Source organism: Mirounga leonina, unplaced genomic scaffold, assembly GCF_011800145.1.
Source record: "Mirounga leonina isolate KUSES-001 unplaced genomic scaffold, KU_Mleo_1.0 Mir_128, whole genome shotgun sequence".
NCBI lineage: Eukaryota > Metazoa > Chordata > Mammalia > Carnivora > Phocidae > Mirounga > Mirounga leonina.
Window position 1 is genome coordinate 10781270 of NW_023270320.1, and position 19099 is coordinate 10800368.

A 19099-nucleotide genomic window follows, 5' to 3' on the forward strand; every position below is an offset into this window, starting at 1 on the left:
GTCAGGGCTGGGTGTTCATCTGGAGGCTCAACTGGGGATGGGTCTGTTTCTAAAGTCACATGCTTGTTGGCAGATTCAGTTTCTTGAGGCTGTAGGATTGAGGGCTTCAGTTTCTTGCTGGCTGGAGGCTGGAGGCTGCCCTTGGCCTTTAGAGGCCACTCACAGTTCCTTGGTATATTGGCTTCGCCAGCCTGGCTGCCTGCTTCCTCAAAGCCAGCAAGGGAGTGAAAGTGCTACAACGGGTGTGTATGTGATCATGTATACATAATCACATACATTCTCTCACCTTTGCTGTATTTTATGGCTTAGAAGCTAGTGATGGATACCATGCATAAGGGCATGAATACCAGGAGGCAGGAATCCTGGGGTCCATCTGCAGTCTGTCCACCACACCTATTGAATCTGAGTAGGCCTGTACTCTGTGTTGCATACTTTATTTATGTAGGGGAAAGTCTTTCAATATTGAATTAATTAATTTAGTCAGTTAAAGAACATTTACTGATGAATGATCCTGTTCTCAAAAAGGCTATCATAGGAGATACAACGTGGAATCATCACAGATACAACTTCACAGAATTGGGATAAACTTTTAAAAAATTAGCTTTGAGGTATAATTGATTACAATACGCTGCACATATTTAAAGTGTATGGTTGATTAATTGTGACATATAACTGTGAAATCATCACCACAATCAAGATAACAAACCTTTCTGTCCTCCTTAAGAGTTTCCTCATGTCCTTTTTTAATCCATCCCTCTGACCCCTTCCTTAGGCAACCATACATCTGCTTTTTGTCACTTTTGACAAAGAAGCTAAGTCAGTTTTCTAGAATTCTGTATAAATGGAATCATGTAATGATTCTCTTTTGTGCCTGGCTTCTCTCACTCCACATGATAATGTTGACATTCATCCACAACACTGTGTGTATCAGTAGTTTCTCTTTATTGTTGTGGTTTGCACATACCAAAATGTCCTTAGCCATTCACCTGTTGATGGACATTTGAGTTATTTCCAGTTTCTGGCTGTTACAAATAAAGCTGCTATGACACTTACGTACAAGTCTTTGTATGGACCTAGGTTTTCATACCTCTTCTGTAAATACCTATGAGTGAAATGGCTAGGTCATATAGTAGGTGTATGTTTCACATTTTGAGAAATTACCAAACTGTTTCCCAGAGTTGTTCTCTTACCTTCCCACCAGCATTGTATGAGATTTCCATTCATTAACAGTTGGTGTGGTCAGTCTTTTAGTTTTTGCCATTATGGTGGGAGCATACTGTGAGTTAATTTGTGTTTCTCTAGTAACTAATGATTTTGAGTATCTTTTAATGACTTATTTGCCATCAATGTCTTCTCTGGGGATATGTGTCTTCAAATCTTTGCTCATTTAAAAAAATTGAGTTGTTAATCTTGAGTTGTAAGAATCCTTTATACAACAAATGTTTTCTTCCAGTTTTGGGGTTGTTTTTCCATTTTCTTTTCTTTTTCTTTTTTAGATTTCATTTATTTATTTGAGAGAGAGAGCACAAGCAGGGGGAACAGCAGAGGGAGAGGGAGAAGTAGGCTCCCTCTGAGCAGGGAGCCTGACACGGGACTCGATCCCAGGACCCTGGGATCATGACCTGAGCTGAAGGCAGATGCTTAACCAACTTAACCACCCAGGCACTTTGTTTTTCCATTTTCTTAATGGTATCTTTTGAATTCTATAGTTTTTAATTTTGATGAAGTCCAGCTCATCATTTTTTTTCTTTAATCATTTGTGTTTTTTGTGTCCTGTTTAAAAATCTTTGTGTAACCCAGGGTCAGTAAGATATGCTTCTATTTTATTCTAGAAATTTTGTCCAGCAAGACACGTAGGTCTATAGTCAACTTACAGTTAATTTTTGTAATGCAGCATGGTGTCAGAGTTGAGGTTTGTTTATATGGATATCCAATAGTATTGGCACCATTTGTTGGAAAGATTATTTTTTCATGATTGAATTACCTTGGCTTTTTTTCAAAACTCAATTGGCCTTATCTATGGGTTAATTTCTAGACTGGTAAATATGCCTATATTTAAGTACTGTAGCTTCATAATAAGTCTTGAAATGAGATAGCGTCAATATTCCAACTTGGTTCTTTTTCAAAATTATTTTCACCATTTTAGGTCTTTTGCTTTTCCATATAAATTTTAGAGTCAGTTTGCCAATTTGTATGAGAATGCTTGATAGCATTTTCATTGGGATTGCATTGAGTGTATGTATTAATTTGGGGGAGAGTTGACAATATTGAGACATTTAATCCATAAGAATGATAGATCTATCCATTTATTTAGGTCTTTAATTTCTCTAGACATTACTTTGTAGTTTATTGTGTACAGGTTTTTTTTATAACCCTTTGGTCAAATTTATACCTAAGTAGTTCACATTTTTTGATACTATAGCAAATGCTATTTTTAAAAAACTTTATTTTCTGATTGTTTGCTGCTAGTACATAGAAGTAAAATTGATTTTATATGTTGACTTCATGGACTACAACCTTGTTAATTGCACTGTTTAATTCTGTATCTTTTTTATAGATTTCTTAGGATTTTTTTTTACATAAATGATCATATTGTTTACAAAAAAAAAAAAAAAGATGATTTTACCCGGACTTCCAATCCATTTGCCTTTAATGTCTTCTCTTTTTATCCCTTACTGCACTAAGACCTTCATTACAATTTTGAATAGTACTGTTGGGACCATATGTCTTCATCTTGTTCCCTGTCATAGAGAGAAAATACTGTTTTTCATTATTGTTTATGATGTTAACTGTAGGATTTTGGTTGATGCCCTTTATCAAATTGAGAAAATTTCCTTCTGTTCTTACTTTTATGAGGATTTTTATCATGAGTGGATGTGGAATTTGTTAAATGATTTTCTCTATCCATTGAGACAATCATATGGTTTTTCTTTTTTAGTTTATTTAATGGTGAGTTATAGTGATTATTTTTGAAGGTTAAACTGACTTGTTTTCCTGAGATAAACTTCGCTTGGTTATAATGTATATCCTTCTTATTTATTTTTGGAATTGAATTGCTAAAATTTTTGTTAGGAATTTTTGTGTCTACATTCATGAGGTGTACTGTTCCATATTTTTCTCCTAATGCCTTGGCTAGTTTTCTTATATGGTAATGCTGGTCTCACGTTCCCTTTTCTTGTGTTTTCTTTTTATTTTTTTCTCTCTCTTTTTTTAAAGATTTTATTTATTTATTTGACAGAGAGAGACACAGTGAGAGAAGGAACACAAGCAGGAGGAGTGGGAGAGGGAGAAGCAGGCTTCCTGCAGAGCAGGGAGCCCAATGTGGGGCTCCATCCTAGAACCCTGAGATCATGACCTGAGCCAAAGGCAGATGCTTAACGACTGAGCCACCCAGGCACCCCTTTTCTTGTGTGTTCTGAAAGAGTTTGTGTAGAATTGGTATTATTTTTTCCTTACATATTTTGTTCAATTTACCAGCCAGTCATCAATCCATAGTTCTTTGTTTTGTTTTTTTTGTGGGAAAGTTTTTAAGTATAAATTGAATTGTTTTTAATAGACATAAAGCTGTTCCTCTTATTCATTTCATTTTTTTTTAAAGATTTTATTATTTATTTGACAGAGACACAGCAAGAGAGCAGGGGAAATGGGAGAGGGAGAAGCAGGCCTCCCGCTGAGAAGGGAGCCTGATGCAGGGCTCGATCCCAGGACCTGGGATTATAACCTGAGCCAAAGGCAGATGCTTAACAACTGAGCCACCCAGGCTCCCCTTATTCATTTCTTTTTGAGTGAACTTTGGTAGATTGTGTCTTCGAAGGAATATTTTTTTCATTTTATTCAAGTTGTGAAATTGACTGGCATACCATTATTAGTATTCCTTTATTCTTTTAATGTCTGTAGTGTCTATATGTCACCTCCATCATGTCTGATATTAATTTGTGTCTTTTTTATGATTAATCCAGATGTTTATCCATTTCATTGATCTATTCAAATAATTAGCTTTTGATTTCATTATTTTTATTTTGCTTTATATCTTAATGATTTCTGTTCTTTATTATTTTAATTATTCTTAATTTGGGCTTAATTTGCTCTTTTCAAATTTAAGGTAGAAACTTGGGTCATTGATTTTAAGCCTTTATACTTTTATAATATACATATTTAATGCTATAAAATTCCCTAATCACTGCTTGAGCTACCTCCTACAAATTTAGATTATTATGTTAATGTTAATTCAGTTTAAAATATTTTCAGTTTTCTGTTCCGCTCCTAATCTTCCTTTTGCGTAACTGATGAAGGTCCATGGGAAAGAGCTTTAGAGTGGGTTTGAACTCTTGTTTTGTGTCTGGGGCTCCTAGGGATTCCAAACCAGCATAGTAGCCCATACTTCACCTTTAAGAATGTGTTAAAAATTTAACTGACTTATTACCTATTTGTATGATGACCACCTCTTTCTCCTGTGTTCTGTCAAAGGTTAAACAGATCATGTATCCATCTCTCTTTAGAGGGTCTTGTCACTGTGGAATTCAGTTTACTTGGTTGCTGTGTGATTTCAGTTCCCTGATGGGCTCAAGAAAATTTATGAATTTATAGTTTATTTGACTTTGTCCTTACTGTTAAAATAGGAGCCATGTCCTCTTTGGAAGCAAAATATTTGTTAATCATACTTTAGAAACAGCCTGTTTTTCTGCCCAGAACCACAGCTGGAAAGTCCATTTGGGACGCTGAAATTTTCTTACTTCTAAAATGTCATAACTATTTCATCAAACACACTTCCTTCAGGTCATACTGTGAAATATTTCTACAAGAACACTAGAGTTAAGAGTCCATTTCATAAGATTCTTTTCTTTGTGATATCACCTCAGATGTAACTTTGTCGTACACTGTTGAATGGACTCTGGAGTGGGCAGGCAAGGAAACAGAGTATTATTACTGGCTTTCTCATATAAACAGTTATGCAAGGTCAGGGTTGGGAAGGCCGTCCAACAGTATGTGGTCAGTATGGCTATCAGCCGACTGGTGATTCAAGTATCATGAACAAGTCATCTGCTAATGATCTTGGAACATTTCCAGTGTTGGCAATTTCATTATTTTTTAAGGCAGCCCATTTTATCTTCTGTTAGTTTTGACATTTATATTGTTCTTTGTTTTGAACACTTTCCCTTCTCTAGTCCATTCTTAGCTACCAGCTTCTGACTCTAGCTCAATGAGTTATAGGTTTGCACCTGTACCTATCGGTCAATAAATGTGAGCAGTGGCTTCTCAAAAGTTTTTTCATGGTAATCACGTTGGGTTCTCCTTACTTGATTCTGTTCTGCTCTTGCTCCAAAAACAGTTTCTACCTAGCCATGAACTCTGGCTAAAGTAACCCCAGTTTGAACTTCTGGTTTTTTGAAAAAAAATTTTTTTGTATTATTTTATATTATTGTTTAGACTTCCCAGATTTTAAGTTTAGCATTTCCTAGTGGTTTGCTATTTGGATTTGTGTTCTGGTTCTCTGTACTCAGTGTTGTCTTGGTAAAGAAACTATGCTCTAGTTCCAGGCCCTTGGAAGCCAAACTCCATGATCATTTGTCAGTGGTCCCTAAGAGCAGGGACGATTTAAGCAACTGTATCCTTGTCCCTCTTCCAAGAGGGATGTTAATTCATTCTTCTACTTAGAGTCCCTTCAGATGCTTGAAGAAAGCTTTATATGCATTCTAGTCATCTCTTTTTCAGGCTACACCCTAATATCTTCTAATATGCTTCTAATGGTAGGTTTAACAAAGAGAGAATATGTTGATCCAACCATAGGTAGGTACCCAAATTATTGTATTTCCAAATTGATTTTTCTCCTCTGCTTTCTAATTTCCTGATGGGTGAAGATTCTAATTATTACAGATCCAAAACATTATAGACCCTATTATCTTCGAGTTAAAATTTTTTTTAGAAAAAGATATATATGCACAAACTTAAACTATTAAGTAATTCTGCAAAGTTAAAAAAAGAACAGTCTTTTATTTTCCCCTTCCCCCCTCCCCAATGGCAATCTCTTACCACCACATTTAGCTAATTATTTTGGTATTTATTCATTGTTTCTAAATAACATGCTTATACACTCATTTTTTTTGATGTTCAGTGTTTATGTGATCACGATTGTGCACCTGCTATTCTGAGATGAACCATTTAGTGTACTGTGATCTGTTTCCCTCGCCTGGACAGCTTTTTGTTTCCCTCTCATTTGCCTTCTTGTTTGATTATTTTTATATGTACATATCACTCAGTCAATCCTTCTTGATTGTTTAACTCTCCTTTGAAGATGTTCAGATCTACCAGACATCCAGTTCATTCATCTTGTTGAAGAAATTGCTCACAGAGCCTTCTGAGCTTCCCCAGCGTGCCGGCTGCCCTCGCCACCTTGCGTGGAGCACCAGCCTGAGAGCTCCCTTCCCCAGCATGTGGGGATTTTCCTTTCTTATCTTTTTCTGACACATCTCTTGCATGCTTGTCTCCCTTTTCCTTAGTTCTGCTCTTTTGTTTGATCCTACCCTCGTACAGCTTCCCGAGAAGGGATACACAAGGATGTCTGAAATGTCTTCATTCTACTCTAACACTTAAGCAATAGTTTAGCTGAGTGTAAACTATCCATTTTTCTTAGAATTTGGAGGCATTTTGCATCGCCTTCTAAAAGACTTTTAATTTTGAAATGATTTTAGATTGACAGAAGTTACAAAGATAGTAAGAATTCCTGTACACCCCACACCTGGCCTCCCCTATTGTTAACATTGTACATCACCATGGTACATTTGTCAAAACTTAAGAAATTAATGTTGACCCACTGCTCTTAACTGACCTGCACACTTTAGTCATATTTCACCAGTTTTTCCACTAAAATCCTTTGTTATCCTTTGTTCCAGGATCAAATCCAAGATACCAAATTGAAATTAGGTCTCATGTCTCCCTAGTCTCCTCCAAACTGTGATCAGCTATTCGGTTTCCTTATTTTTAAGAACTTTGATACTTTGGAAGAGCAATATTTTTGTAGATTGTCCCTCCATGCATTTGTCTGATGTCTTCTCATGTTAAAATGTAGGTTATGGATTTGGGGGAATATGACTACAGAGGTGAAAGGGCCCTTCTCTTCACACCGTATCAGGGGACACATCATATCAATGTGACTTATTACTGATGATGTTAACTTTGATCATTTGGTTAAGGTGGTATTTGCTAGGTTTTCTCTGTGAGTTTACTAGTTTTCCCTTTCCATTAAGCGAGTCACTATGTCCAGGCCATGTTCAAAGGGAGAAGAATTAAGCTCCACCTCCTTGAGTGCAGAATTATCAAACAATTTGTGGACCTATGTCTAACGAATAAATATTTGGGGGGAGGTATTGTGAGGCTATGCAAGTATCCTTTTTCTCCTTAAAGTTTTCCCCACTAATGTTCATTCATCAGTTAGTCTTACCATTGCTTTTTAACTTCCAGTGTTAATGTCAAGAGATCTAAAATCATCCTAACTGCCAATCCTCAGAATTAGATGTTTCCTCTCATGGAGGTTGTAGAATCTCTTCCTTCTTTCCTGTGTTCTGGAATTTCGTAAAAACGTTTAGCAGGAGACTGTTTGTGTCACTATGGAGTGAAGATATTTGCTTTAAAAGGAAAAGTATATGTTGGGTTCTGTTATTTTGTGGCAGGAACCCAGGACTTGTGCTTTCTTATATATTTAATTCTTTTTCCTTTCTCTCAAACAGGGTTTACCACCCAAAAGATGGAAGGCTGACGTGACACACCTGAGTTGCCCAGAACCTGCGGTGTTTGCTTTCTCACCTCTGGCTCCACGTTGGAGCTCTTTGCGGGACATGTGGATACCAAGCTTTGAGCAATCCAAGAAAGAAGCCCAGGCACTAAGGTGGCTGGTTGATAGGAATAAAAATTTTTCAGCTCAAGAGTTTTGGGCCCTGGTATTCAAGGACTAATTTCTACAAGTGTCAGAATGATATAGACTAGAGCTCTCTTGAGGTTTATTTTCTAGGTTGCCTTAATATATGAATATCATAGCTACTTTGTTGACTATCCTTTAGGATAAGGAGTACTTGCTGCAGTACTCATGATGAGCCCTTGCACATAATGGATGTGAATTGCCCTTAGGGGTCACCTCTATATTTTTTATACTAAAAAAGTAAATATTTCTTATGGTCACCTTCCATTTACATGTCTGGACCGATGTACCTGCCGCCTTTTGTGGAAATTTGGCTAATGTGAATTGAGTGCTCCCCTCCCTGCAAGGGAGGCAGAGGGCGGAGCTGTGGATTCTTGATACTCACCTCACAGTCTGCAGTTTATTAGTATTTGGCAAGCCCAGTGTCCTGATGCTGAGCATGAACGTGAAATGCATTAGAACTTGGCAATGAGAGATTCCATCTGTTGGTTTCCAGGGATGTAAGTGAGTAATAAAAGCTGTGTGAATTTTATCCGCTTTTTCTCTTCAAGTTAGAAGAACGTATGCCTGTCTGCCTTCTTATTCTTACTACCTCTCTTTCTTCTTTTCATCTTGCCCTGCTTCCTCCCCCATTTTTCCCCCCTGAAGTGGAATGTCTTCTGAAGATAAGCCTCCTCCTTGTGTGTTTTGAACAGTGAGATGTTCTCCATGGTCCCTTATCCTGCAGAACAGAGTAATAATCATGTGATCCCGGCCGGACACCCTGTACCCTCCGATCAATGTGAGAGTGGAAGTGAATGGCCCCCAGGAACTCTGGTTGTGTTGTGTAGGATGATGTACAGCCTGTAATAGTGGGCAGTCCACTCTGGTGGGTGAGCATTCCTTGTCATTTCTGATCCTGTCACAGAGAAGTTTCGGCTGTCCTGTCGGGAGCATCCACTGGAGCTCCTTGAAAGACAAGGAGACAACACTGGCTCGCATTTTCTTCCCATGGGGGGGTGGGGAGGCTTTTAGAGGATCCTAAAGCCTGTTGTTACCGGACATATCCTGGCTTTGGTGCTCTTTATTGTGGAAAGACGTCAGCTCCCGAGGACAGGAAGAGTCCCTGATTCTCATGTCCCCTATGTGGTGTGTGGGTGAAACTTAGGACAGCTCCCGTGGTGCCAGCTACCCCTTTACCCCAGGCCAGTGCCTTCATGTGCCAGCCATGCGCAATCTCTTCCACGAGGAGTGCTCTCTCTGGCTGTGCAGGGAGAATGAGGACTGAAACCATTGCTTCATGTGCCTGAAACCAGTCCATTCGCTCAGGAACAAGAAAGGTCACATTGCTGGGTGGGAGAAGGTTCTATGACTGCATTTTTCTCAATCCCAGCACTGCCATTAACTGAATATGATTTGGTACAACTCTCTTAACCTCCCTGGGCCTTAGTTTTTGCACCTAAAAAGAAGTGATTGGGCTGGTCATTGAAGTTCTTCTCTGCATAATGTTCTTTGTTTATCAAAATTAAGAAGTTTAATTTTGTAGAAGTTTTTACTCAGGCAGTAGCAAATCATTTAGAGCCACTGCATGGTTTTCAAGGGAAGAAAGCTCTTTGGAGGAAGAAGCATACTTCTTGGGTAGTATTAGGGATAGAAAGGTTGATACTCTGCCATTTTTTTTCTGATGATATCCAAAGGGAAAGCATTGGAAAGGGAGAGTGTTTGTTACAGACCAGATTTTAAATTGTATATTAAATGAGTTTTGTTGTCATACTCTTAGTAAAAAGCCCAGGATGTGATGTGTGCATTTGGTGAGGTATTATCCGAGAGATCCAGTTCTCCATAAATGCCTTAAACAAATACCCAGTGCTCATATGCTGCATATATGTTTTAAGCCTCAATATTGAGTGTAGTTTTGTTCTATCTTGGTTCTTCATCAAGACTCCGTAGACAAAATTCTGCCTAAACTTTTCTGAAGTATGTAGCCCTGAACAAATTTAGGGAAATGAAATAATTGATTGTTTAATGGGGCATAAACATCTTGTAGGGGAAGAGGATGGAGGAGAGGGAATTCCGTGGGATTGAAAATGAGGTGTGTTTCAGAGAAAATAAATTAAAAGTTCTTTGGGACTCTTTGAGTACCCATAGATTTGAGACTTTAATTATTAATATATTTTTTTTGTTTAGCACATGTGTCTTCTGTAATAGGATTTGTATTAATAAGATGGTACCCTCGTCTGTGATAATTGCTGTCATGGAGTGAGAGGCATGGCCCCACTGTAGCAGGATTCTTATCTGCAAATGGGGAGCTGTGCGGTTTTGAGTTCTATGTAAGTCCCTTCAGTGACATTGTATCCATTGATCCCATCAGACCATACCTTTCTCTTTACCACACTGTCTCCATTTGTGAACTATGATTAAGAGAGAGTCCTCTCTCACCAGGCTGCTGTGAAGAATGGCTCATGGCTGTGAAGGACTTGGTATGATGCAACATTCTGTTTAGGGCGTCAATGCGTTTTGCTTGGATTGTTCTCAGAGACCGATTTTCTAAGTGATATGACAAGGTGGATAGAAACCTTTTCAGAAATGTTGAAGAAAGGGCTTACTAATGTTAGTCAATAGTCTTCAGATCTTCACCTGAAAATGAGGTAACTTTGACCATTGATCACATAGCAATTATAAAATTTCAGAACCTGATTGTGGACTGGCTTCTTTGTTGCTCTTAAGAGCTAGAGTCCAGTAACTAGAGTATCAGTTGAGATTATTGTCATTATTAGTCACAGATTGAATGCAGTGTTGTATGCGCTACTGAGAAGTGGAAGACATAAGCAAAAATGAACGTCCTTGCTTTGAGTCAAACGTTGTAGATTACACATAGGAGAACAAACCTAATATCTATAGAACACTGTATGAATCTGAGCACAGCACAGACCTGAACTTGAAATGTCCAGTGTTATACTGTGCATTTAAAAAAAAAACCATTAGTGTAGCTCATAATTCCTGCTAAAGATGACAAGGCATTAGGGGACTCCAATGGAGAGTTAGTTTTCAGTGAATGATATTATCTGAAGCATCATGGGTACAACTCTACATAAATAACATATGTTTTTCTTGGAATCTTTAAAGTATAAAATGTAAAAGTTCACAGGCTGAGAATAATGGTGGTTAGTTTATGTTTCAAATAACTTTGCAATCCTGAATGTTCTGTAAAACACTTTCTTACCCTTCTTTAGGGAATTTCTTTGTTTTCATTTTTGTTGTTGTCATTAGTGATAATCGTCTTTGCTGCATAATTCTAATGTCGACCTATATCTTTATTTCTTCTGATTATAGAAATAAAAATGCTTATAAAACTTGGAAAATTGAATTATGAACTATGACTCTAGTAAGAAGACCTAGTTTTAGTCCCCAACTCTCCAGTATACCATCTAAAGATGATATCTTGGGGGCGCCTGGGTGGCTTGGTCAGTTAAGTGTCAGACTCTTGATTTCAGCTCAGCTCATGATCTCAGGGTCATGGGATCGAGCCCTGTGTTGGGCTCTGCTCTCAATGGGGAGTCTGTTGGAGATTCTCCCTCTCCCTCTCTCTCTGCCCCTCCCACTCATGCTCCCTCTCTCTCAAATAAATAAATAAATCTTTAAACAAAAAGAAAGACAGTACCTAGGCCAAGTTATTTGGCCCTTCTAAGCTTCAGTTTGCTCACCAAGAAAAGCTTATTATATGTCCAACTGCTCGGTGAGGTTGTGAAGTGTAAATAAGCCAGTATTCATACTTCGCTCGATAAATGCTAGCTGTAGCTGTTACAGATCTCTGCAGTCATCACCCTTTGTTTGTGATGACCTTGATTGAGATTTGCACAGAATTATGTAATGGCTAATGATAGTACCAGCAATGGTGCTCCATTTAGTTCTCCATTTAGTTATCTGATACCTATTTTTTCATTATAAGATAGGCATTGTGCTGGGCACCTTAGCCGGTGTGAATCAGACATGGGAGAGAGGTATGGAGGGTTCTGGGTAGGGCTTTGTGATATCAGGATGGTATTAAAGCCAGGGACTGAGGAATGCTCAAATTGTACTATCTCTTCCCTCCATGGGATTTCTGATGGAGTTTTACACAGAGTTCCTAACAGCATAATGGGAATCACACAACCTTTTTATAGTAGCTGTGCAAACCCAACTAAATCCAGTGCAGTGATTGCTGGCAAAAGCCTTTCAAGTTTGCAATTCTCAATCTTGGGAGGAGGCTGTGCCCAGACCATGAGAGAGAGAGAGAGAGAGGTGACCAGGTCTGGAGGTCCTGCCCTTACAAGTAATAAGTTTACTTATTCACTGAAAATCAAACAAGAAGAAAAGAGGAAGAGCCTGCTCAGGACTTCTCCTGGGAGACAAGCCCCGTTTTGCTCTTCATATGTATTGATGCAAGAATATGAGTGCAACGCATGGGAGCCCACTTTTAAGTCACAGTAACCTCTCTGACTAATAAAATATGGTCCATCAATATCGGGGCTTAACCCATTAAATTAGTGACCCTGGTGGTGGGTATTATTAAGGAGAAGGGCACAAGGCAGAGGTGTGGGAAGGAGGAGTGACCTTCATGATTTTTATCTTCTCAACTCATTGGGCTTAACAGCCAAGCTGTAGCTGTATCCCTAAAGGGTGTGACCAGTCATGGTCCACAGAAACCTCCTTTCACCTTCCTGAGGCTTCTTCCGAAATGTCCTAGAACCACTGACATGAGCAGTTGAGCTCTCTGAAACTTCTGAAATGAATGAGTTGCACACTGATTAATGCCTCCAAGGGTGTTTTGAGCCTGATTCTAGTAGGGGAATGAGAATGGAAATTCCCTATTGTATTTCTCATGCAAACCATGGCCACATCATCCAACCTGGCTTACCTAGAGAAGGTTATACAGCCAGCCCAAATAGGCCATTATGGATATTTGGAATTTTACTATCACAAACTCCTTAATTAAAAAAAAACCTGATTGAATAGGTAATTAAAGAAACTTAAAGACCATCAGGGTAGGTAGGGGGTGATATTAAGGGTTTTGAGGCAGGGGCAATATCTTTTTGCAGGAGCCTTTGAAATCAGCCTAACATAACTTGCTTCCTTTAGAGTAAACATGACTATGGGCACTCATCTAGTGGGTCACACAGGAAAAAAAAAAAGGCCAGTTTTATTTAAAAATGTCCTTGATGAAGCAATAAAAATCATTAATTTTATTAAACCTTGATCTTTGAGTCCATGTATTTTTAATATTCTGTGTGACAAAATGTGGAGGATACATGTCACTTCTATATACCAAAGCACAGTAGGAATCGCAAGGAAAAGCACTTGTGTGATTGAGTTGTGAGCTGATCTAGCAGCTTTTTCATGTAATACCATTTTTACTCAAAAGAGCATCTAGCAAATTACAGATATCCAGACTTGGGTTTTTGTCAGTCATCCTCATGAAAAAAAAGTGAGCCTGTCACTTTAAGAAAAGTAATAGATGTTGTTGCCCATGATTACATTTCAGCTTTCAAGTGAAAGGTAGGATTTTGGAAAACTAATTTCCACCACTTTAAGCATCAGAAACTGTCCTGATGCGATTGGTAGTGATATTAACAAATGCTGCTCTTGACATTGAATGAAGACAGAGATGATTATGTGTTAAGAGTGTTTCTAGTTTGTTTGTTTTTATAATTCTAAGAAAGGGAAAGAGGGTATCAAATACTAGAGAGAGAGCAATTTTTTTAAAAATTAAAAAAAATTTTTTTAGTTGAAGACTTCCATTAGTGAAAATGGAACTTCCATTGGGAGATTTTTAAAAATTACTGATTACCTCCTTGAAAACTGGTGTAAGATAAAAGTTAATGAGAGCTTTCATTGAGGGAAAAGAAGCCTTTGTTTTTAAACTGGGAAACAAGAAAAAATGGATTAAGAAACAAGAAAAATACTTTAAAAATATAACAAAATGATCATTATTTGGGTGACTCAGAATGTCAGGCTGCCTGGAATTTATTAATGTATTTAATACATTTTTATTGAGCCCTTACTACATGCCAGGAATTATCCTGGGCCATGGGATCCAGCAGTGAATGGAACTGACAAAATCCCTGCTACCACAGAGCTGACATTCTGATTCTAGTAGGGGAATGAGAATGGAAATGCATTAGCAGAATATAAACCACAGCCTGGAAACTTTATTTCTTTATTTTATAAGAGCCCCATGGGATGGAATTTACCTCCTGACTCCCTACCACCACAGTTGAAACATGAGATGGGATATAAATGGGTTCTATTGATAGAGTGTATTAAACATGCTATATTGACAAGAAGTGTTAAAAGTACTATGAGTGCAAATTTAAAATGAGTTGGCAAGTCTAGAAGTAAATCCTTTCTCTGTTCTTTTCATTCTTTTTTTTTATTCTTATGTTAATCCCCATACATTACATCATTAGTTTTAGATGAAGTGTTCCATGATTCATTGTTTGTGCATAACACCCAGTGCTCCATGCAGAATGTGCCCTCCTCAATACCCACCACCAGGCTAACCCATCCTCCCACCCCCCTCCCCTCTAGAACCCTGTTTGTTTTTCAGAATCCATCATCTCTCATGGTTCGTCTACCCCTCCGATTTCCCCCGCTTCCTTCTTCCCCTCCCGCTACCTTCTTCTTTTTTTCTTCTTAACATATATTGTATTATTTGTTTCAGAGGTACAGATCTGAGATTCAACAGTCTTGCACAATTCACAGCACTTACCAGAGCACATACCCTCCCCAGTGTCTATCACCCAGTCACCCCATCCCTCCCACCCCACCCCCCACTCCAGCAACCCTCAGTTTATTTCCTGCAATTAAGAATTCCTCATATCAGTGAGATCATATGATACATGTCTTTCTCTGTTTGACTTATTTCACTCAACATAATACCCTCCAGTTCCATCCACGTCGTTGCAAATGGCAAGATCTCATTTCTTTTGATGGCTGCACAATATTCCATTGTATATATATACCACATCTTCTTTATCCATTCATCTGTCGATGGACATCTTGACTCTTTCCACAGTTTGGCTATTGTGGACATTGCTGCTATAAACATCGGGGTGCACGTACCCCTTCGGATCCCTACTTTTGTATCTTTGGGGTAAATACCCAGTAGTGCAATTGCTGGATCATATGGTAGCTCTATTTTCAACTTTTTGAGGAACCTCCATACAGTTTTCCAGAGTGGCTGCACCAGTTTGCATTCCCACCAACAGTGTAGGAGGGTTCCCCTTTCTCCGCATCCCCGCCAACATCTGTCATTTCCTGACTTGTTCATTTTAGCCATTCTGACTGGTGTGAGGTGGTATCTCACTGAGGTTTTGATTTGGATTTCCCTGATGCTGAGTGATATTGAGCACTTTTTCATGTGTCTGTTGGCCCTTTGGATGTCTTCTTTGGAAAAATGTCTGTTCATGTCTTCTGCCCATTTCTTGATTGGATTCTTTGTTCTTTGGGTGTTGAGTTTGATGAGTTCTTTATAGATTTTGGATACTAGCCTTTTATCTGATATGTCATTTGCAAATATCTTCTCCCATTCTGTTGGTTGTCTTTTGGTTTTGTTGACGGTTTCCTTTGCTGTGCAAAAGCTTTTTATCTTGACCAAGTCCCAATAGTTCATTTTTGCCCTTGCTTCCCTTGCCTTTGGCGATGTTTCTAGGAAGAAGTTGCTGCGGCTGAGGTCAAACAGGTTGCTGCCTGTGTTCTCCTTTAGGATTTTGATGGACTCCTGTCTCACATTGAGGTCTTTTAACCATTTGGAGTCTATTTTTGTGTGTGGTGTAAATGGTCCAGTTTCATTCTTATGCATGTGGCTATCCCATTTTCCCAACACCATTTGTTGAAGAGACTGTCTTTTTTCCATTGGACATTCTTTCCAGCTGTGTCAAAGATGAGTTGACCATAGAGGTGAGGGTCCATTTCTGGGCTCTCTATTCTGTTCCATTGATCTATGTGTCTGTTTTTGTGCCAGTACCATGCTGTCTTGATGATGACAGCTTTGTAATAGAGCTGGAAGTCCGTAATTGTGATGCCGCTGGCTTTGCTTTTCTTTTTCAACATTCCTCTGGCTATGCGGGGTCTTTTCTGGTTCCATACAAATTTTAGGATTATTTGTTCCATTTCTTTGAAAAAAGTGGATGGTATTTTGATGGGGATTGCATTGAATGTGTAGATTGCTCTAGGTAGCATTGACATCTTCACAATATTTGTTCTTCCAATCCATGAGCATGGAACGTTTTTCCATTTCTTTGTGTCTTCCTCAATTTCTGTCATGAGTATTTTATAGTTTTCTGAGTACAGATCCTTTGTCTCTTTGGTTAGATTTATTCCTAGGTATCTTATGGTTTTGGGTGCAATTGTAAATGGGATCGACTCCTTAATTTCTCTTTCTTCTGTCTTGTTGTTGGTGTATAGGAATGCCACTGACTTCTGTGCATTGATTTTATATCCGGACACTTGACTGAATTCCTGTATGAGTTCTAGCAGTTTTGGGGTGGAGTCTTTTGGGTTTTCCACATAAAGTATCCTATCATCTGCAAAGAGTGAGAGTTTGACTTCTTCTTTGCCAATTTGGATGCCTTTGATTTCTTTTTGTTGTCTGATTGCTGTGGCTAGGACTTCCAATACTATGCTGAATAGCAGTGGTGATAGTGGACATCCCTGCTGCGTTCCTGACCTTAGGGGGAAAGCTCTCAGTTTTTCCCCATTGAGAATGATATTTGCTGTAGGTTTTTCATAGATGGCTTTTATGATATTGAGGTATGTACCCTCTATCCCTATACTCTGAAGAGAGTTTTGATCAAGAAAGGATGCTGTACTTTGTCAAAAGCTTTTTCTGCATGTATTGAGAGAATCATATGATTCTTGCTCTTTCTTTTGTTAATGTATTATATCACGTTGATTGATTTGCGGATGTTGAACCAACCTTGCAGCCCAGGGATAAATCCCACTTGGTCGTGGTGAATAATCCTTTTAATGTACTGTTGGATCCTATTGGCTAGTATTTTGGTGAGAATTTTTGCATCCATGTTCATCAGGGATATTGGTCTGTAATTCTCCTTTTTGATGCGGTCTTTGTCTGGTTTTGGGATCAAGGTAATGCTGGCCTCATAAAATGAGTTTGGAAATTTTCCTTCCATTTCTATTTTTTGGAACAGTTTCAGAAGAATAGGTATTAATTCTTCTTGAAATGTTTGGTAGAATTCCCCTGGGAAGCCATCTGGCCCTGGGCTTTTGTTTTTTGGGAGATTTTTGATGACTGCTTCCATTTCCTTCGTGGTTATAGGTCTGTTCAGGTTTTCTATTTCTTCCTGGTTCAGTTTTGGTAGTTGATACATCTCTAGGAATGCATCCATTTCTTCCAGGTTATCTAATTTGCTGGCATAGAGTTGCTCATAATATGTTCTTATAATTGTTTGTATTTCTTTGGTGTTGGTTGTGATCTCTCCTCTTTCATTCATGATTTTGTTGATTTGGGTCATTTCTCTTTTTGATAAGTCTGGCCAGGGGTTTATCAATCTTGTTAATTCTTTCAAAGAACAAGCTCCTAGTTTCATTGATCTGTTCTACTGTTCTTTTAGTTTCTATTTCATTGATTTCTGCTCTGATCTTGATTATTTCTCTTCTCCTGCTGGGTTTAGGCTTTATTTGCTGTTCTTTCTCCAGCTCCTTTAGGTGTAGGCTTAGGTTGTGTACTTGAGACCTTTCTTGTTTCTTGAGAAAGGCTTGAATTGGTATATACTTTCCTCTTAGGACTGCCTTTGCTGCATCCCAAAGATTTTGAATAGTTGTGTTTTTATTTTCATTGGTTTCCATGTATTTTTTAAATTCTTCTTTAATTTCCTGGTTGACCCATTCATTCTTCAGTAGGATGCTCTTTAGCCTCCATGTATTGGAGTTCTTTCTGACTTTCCTCTTGTGATTGAGTTCTAGTTTCAAAGCATTGTGGTCTGAAAATAGGCAGGGAATGATCCCAATCTTTTGGTACCGGTTGAGACCTGATTTATGACCTAGAATGTGATCTATTCTGGAGAATGTTCCATGGGCACTAGAGAAGAATGTGTATTCCGTTGCTTTGGGGTGGAATGTTCTGAATATGTCTGTGAAGTCCATTTGGTCCAGTGTGTCATTTAAAGTCTTTATTTCCTTGCTGATCTTTTGCTTAGACGATCTGTCCATTTCAGTGAGGGGGGTGTTAAAGTCCCCCACTATTATTGTATTGTCGTCGATGTGTTTCTTTGCTTTTGTTATTAATTGCCTTATAGAATTGGCTGCTCCCATGTTAGGGGCATAGATATTTACAATTGTTAGATCTTCTTGTTGGATAGATCCTTTAAGTAGGATATAATGTCCTTCCTCATCTCTTATTACAGTCTTTGGTTTAAAATCTAATTTGTCTGATATAAGGATTGCCACCCCAGCTTTCTTTTGGTGTCCATTAGCATGGTAAATGGTTTTCCACCCCCTCACTTTCAATCTGGGGGTGTCTTTGGTTCTAAAATGAGTCTCTTGCAGACAGCATATCGATGGGTCTTGTTTTTTAATCCAGTCTGATAGCCTGTGTCTTTTGATTGGGGCATTGAGCCCATTTACATTCAGGGTAACTATGGAAAGATAGGAATTTAGTGCCATTGTATTGCCTGTAAGGTGACTGTTACCGTATATTGTCTGTGTTCCTTTCTGGTCTATGTTGCTTTTAGGCTCTCTCTTCACTTAGAGGACCCCTTTCAAGATTTCCTGTAGGGCTGGTTTTGTGTTTGCAAATTCCTTTAGTTTTTGTTTGTCCTGGAAGCTTTTTATCTCTCCTTCAATTTTCAATGACAGCCTAGCTGGATAGAGTATTCTTGGCTGCATATTTTTCTCATTTAGTGCTCTGAATATATCCTGCCAGTCCTTTCTGGCCTGCCAGGTCTCTGTGGATAGGTCTGTTGCCAGTCTAATGTTTCCACCCTTGTAGGTTACATATCTCTTCTCCCGAGCTGCTTTCAGGATTTTCTCTTTGTCTCTGAGACTCGTAAGTTTTACTATTAGATGTCGGGGTGTTGACCTATTTTTATTGATTTTGAGAGGGGTTCTCTGTGCTTCCTGGATTTTGATGCCTGTTTCCTTCCCCAAATTAGGGAAGTTCTCTGCTATAATTTGCTCCATTATACCTTCTGGCCCTCTCTCTCTTTCTTC

At 38.6% G+C, this 19099-nt stretch overlaps 1 protein-coding gene across 1 annotated transcript in view; it reads left to right on the forward strand.

The window, feature by feature from the left end:
* The window catches only part of FUT10 (fucosyltransferase 10), a 73951-nt gene extending 63239 nt beyond the window's left edge, over positions 1-10712 (forward strand). Inside the window, exon 5 of the mRNA XM_035004067.1 lies at positions 7725-10712. Within this exon, the coding sequence (XP_034859958.1) occupies positions 7725-7949 (225 nt within the window). The 3' untranslated portion in view covers positions 7950-10712. The remainder of the gene's footprint in view (positions 1-7724) is intronic.
* The last annotated feature ends 8387 nt before the right edge of the window (positions 10713-19099 follow it).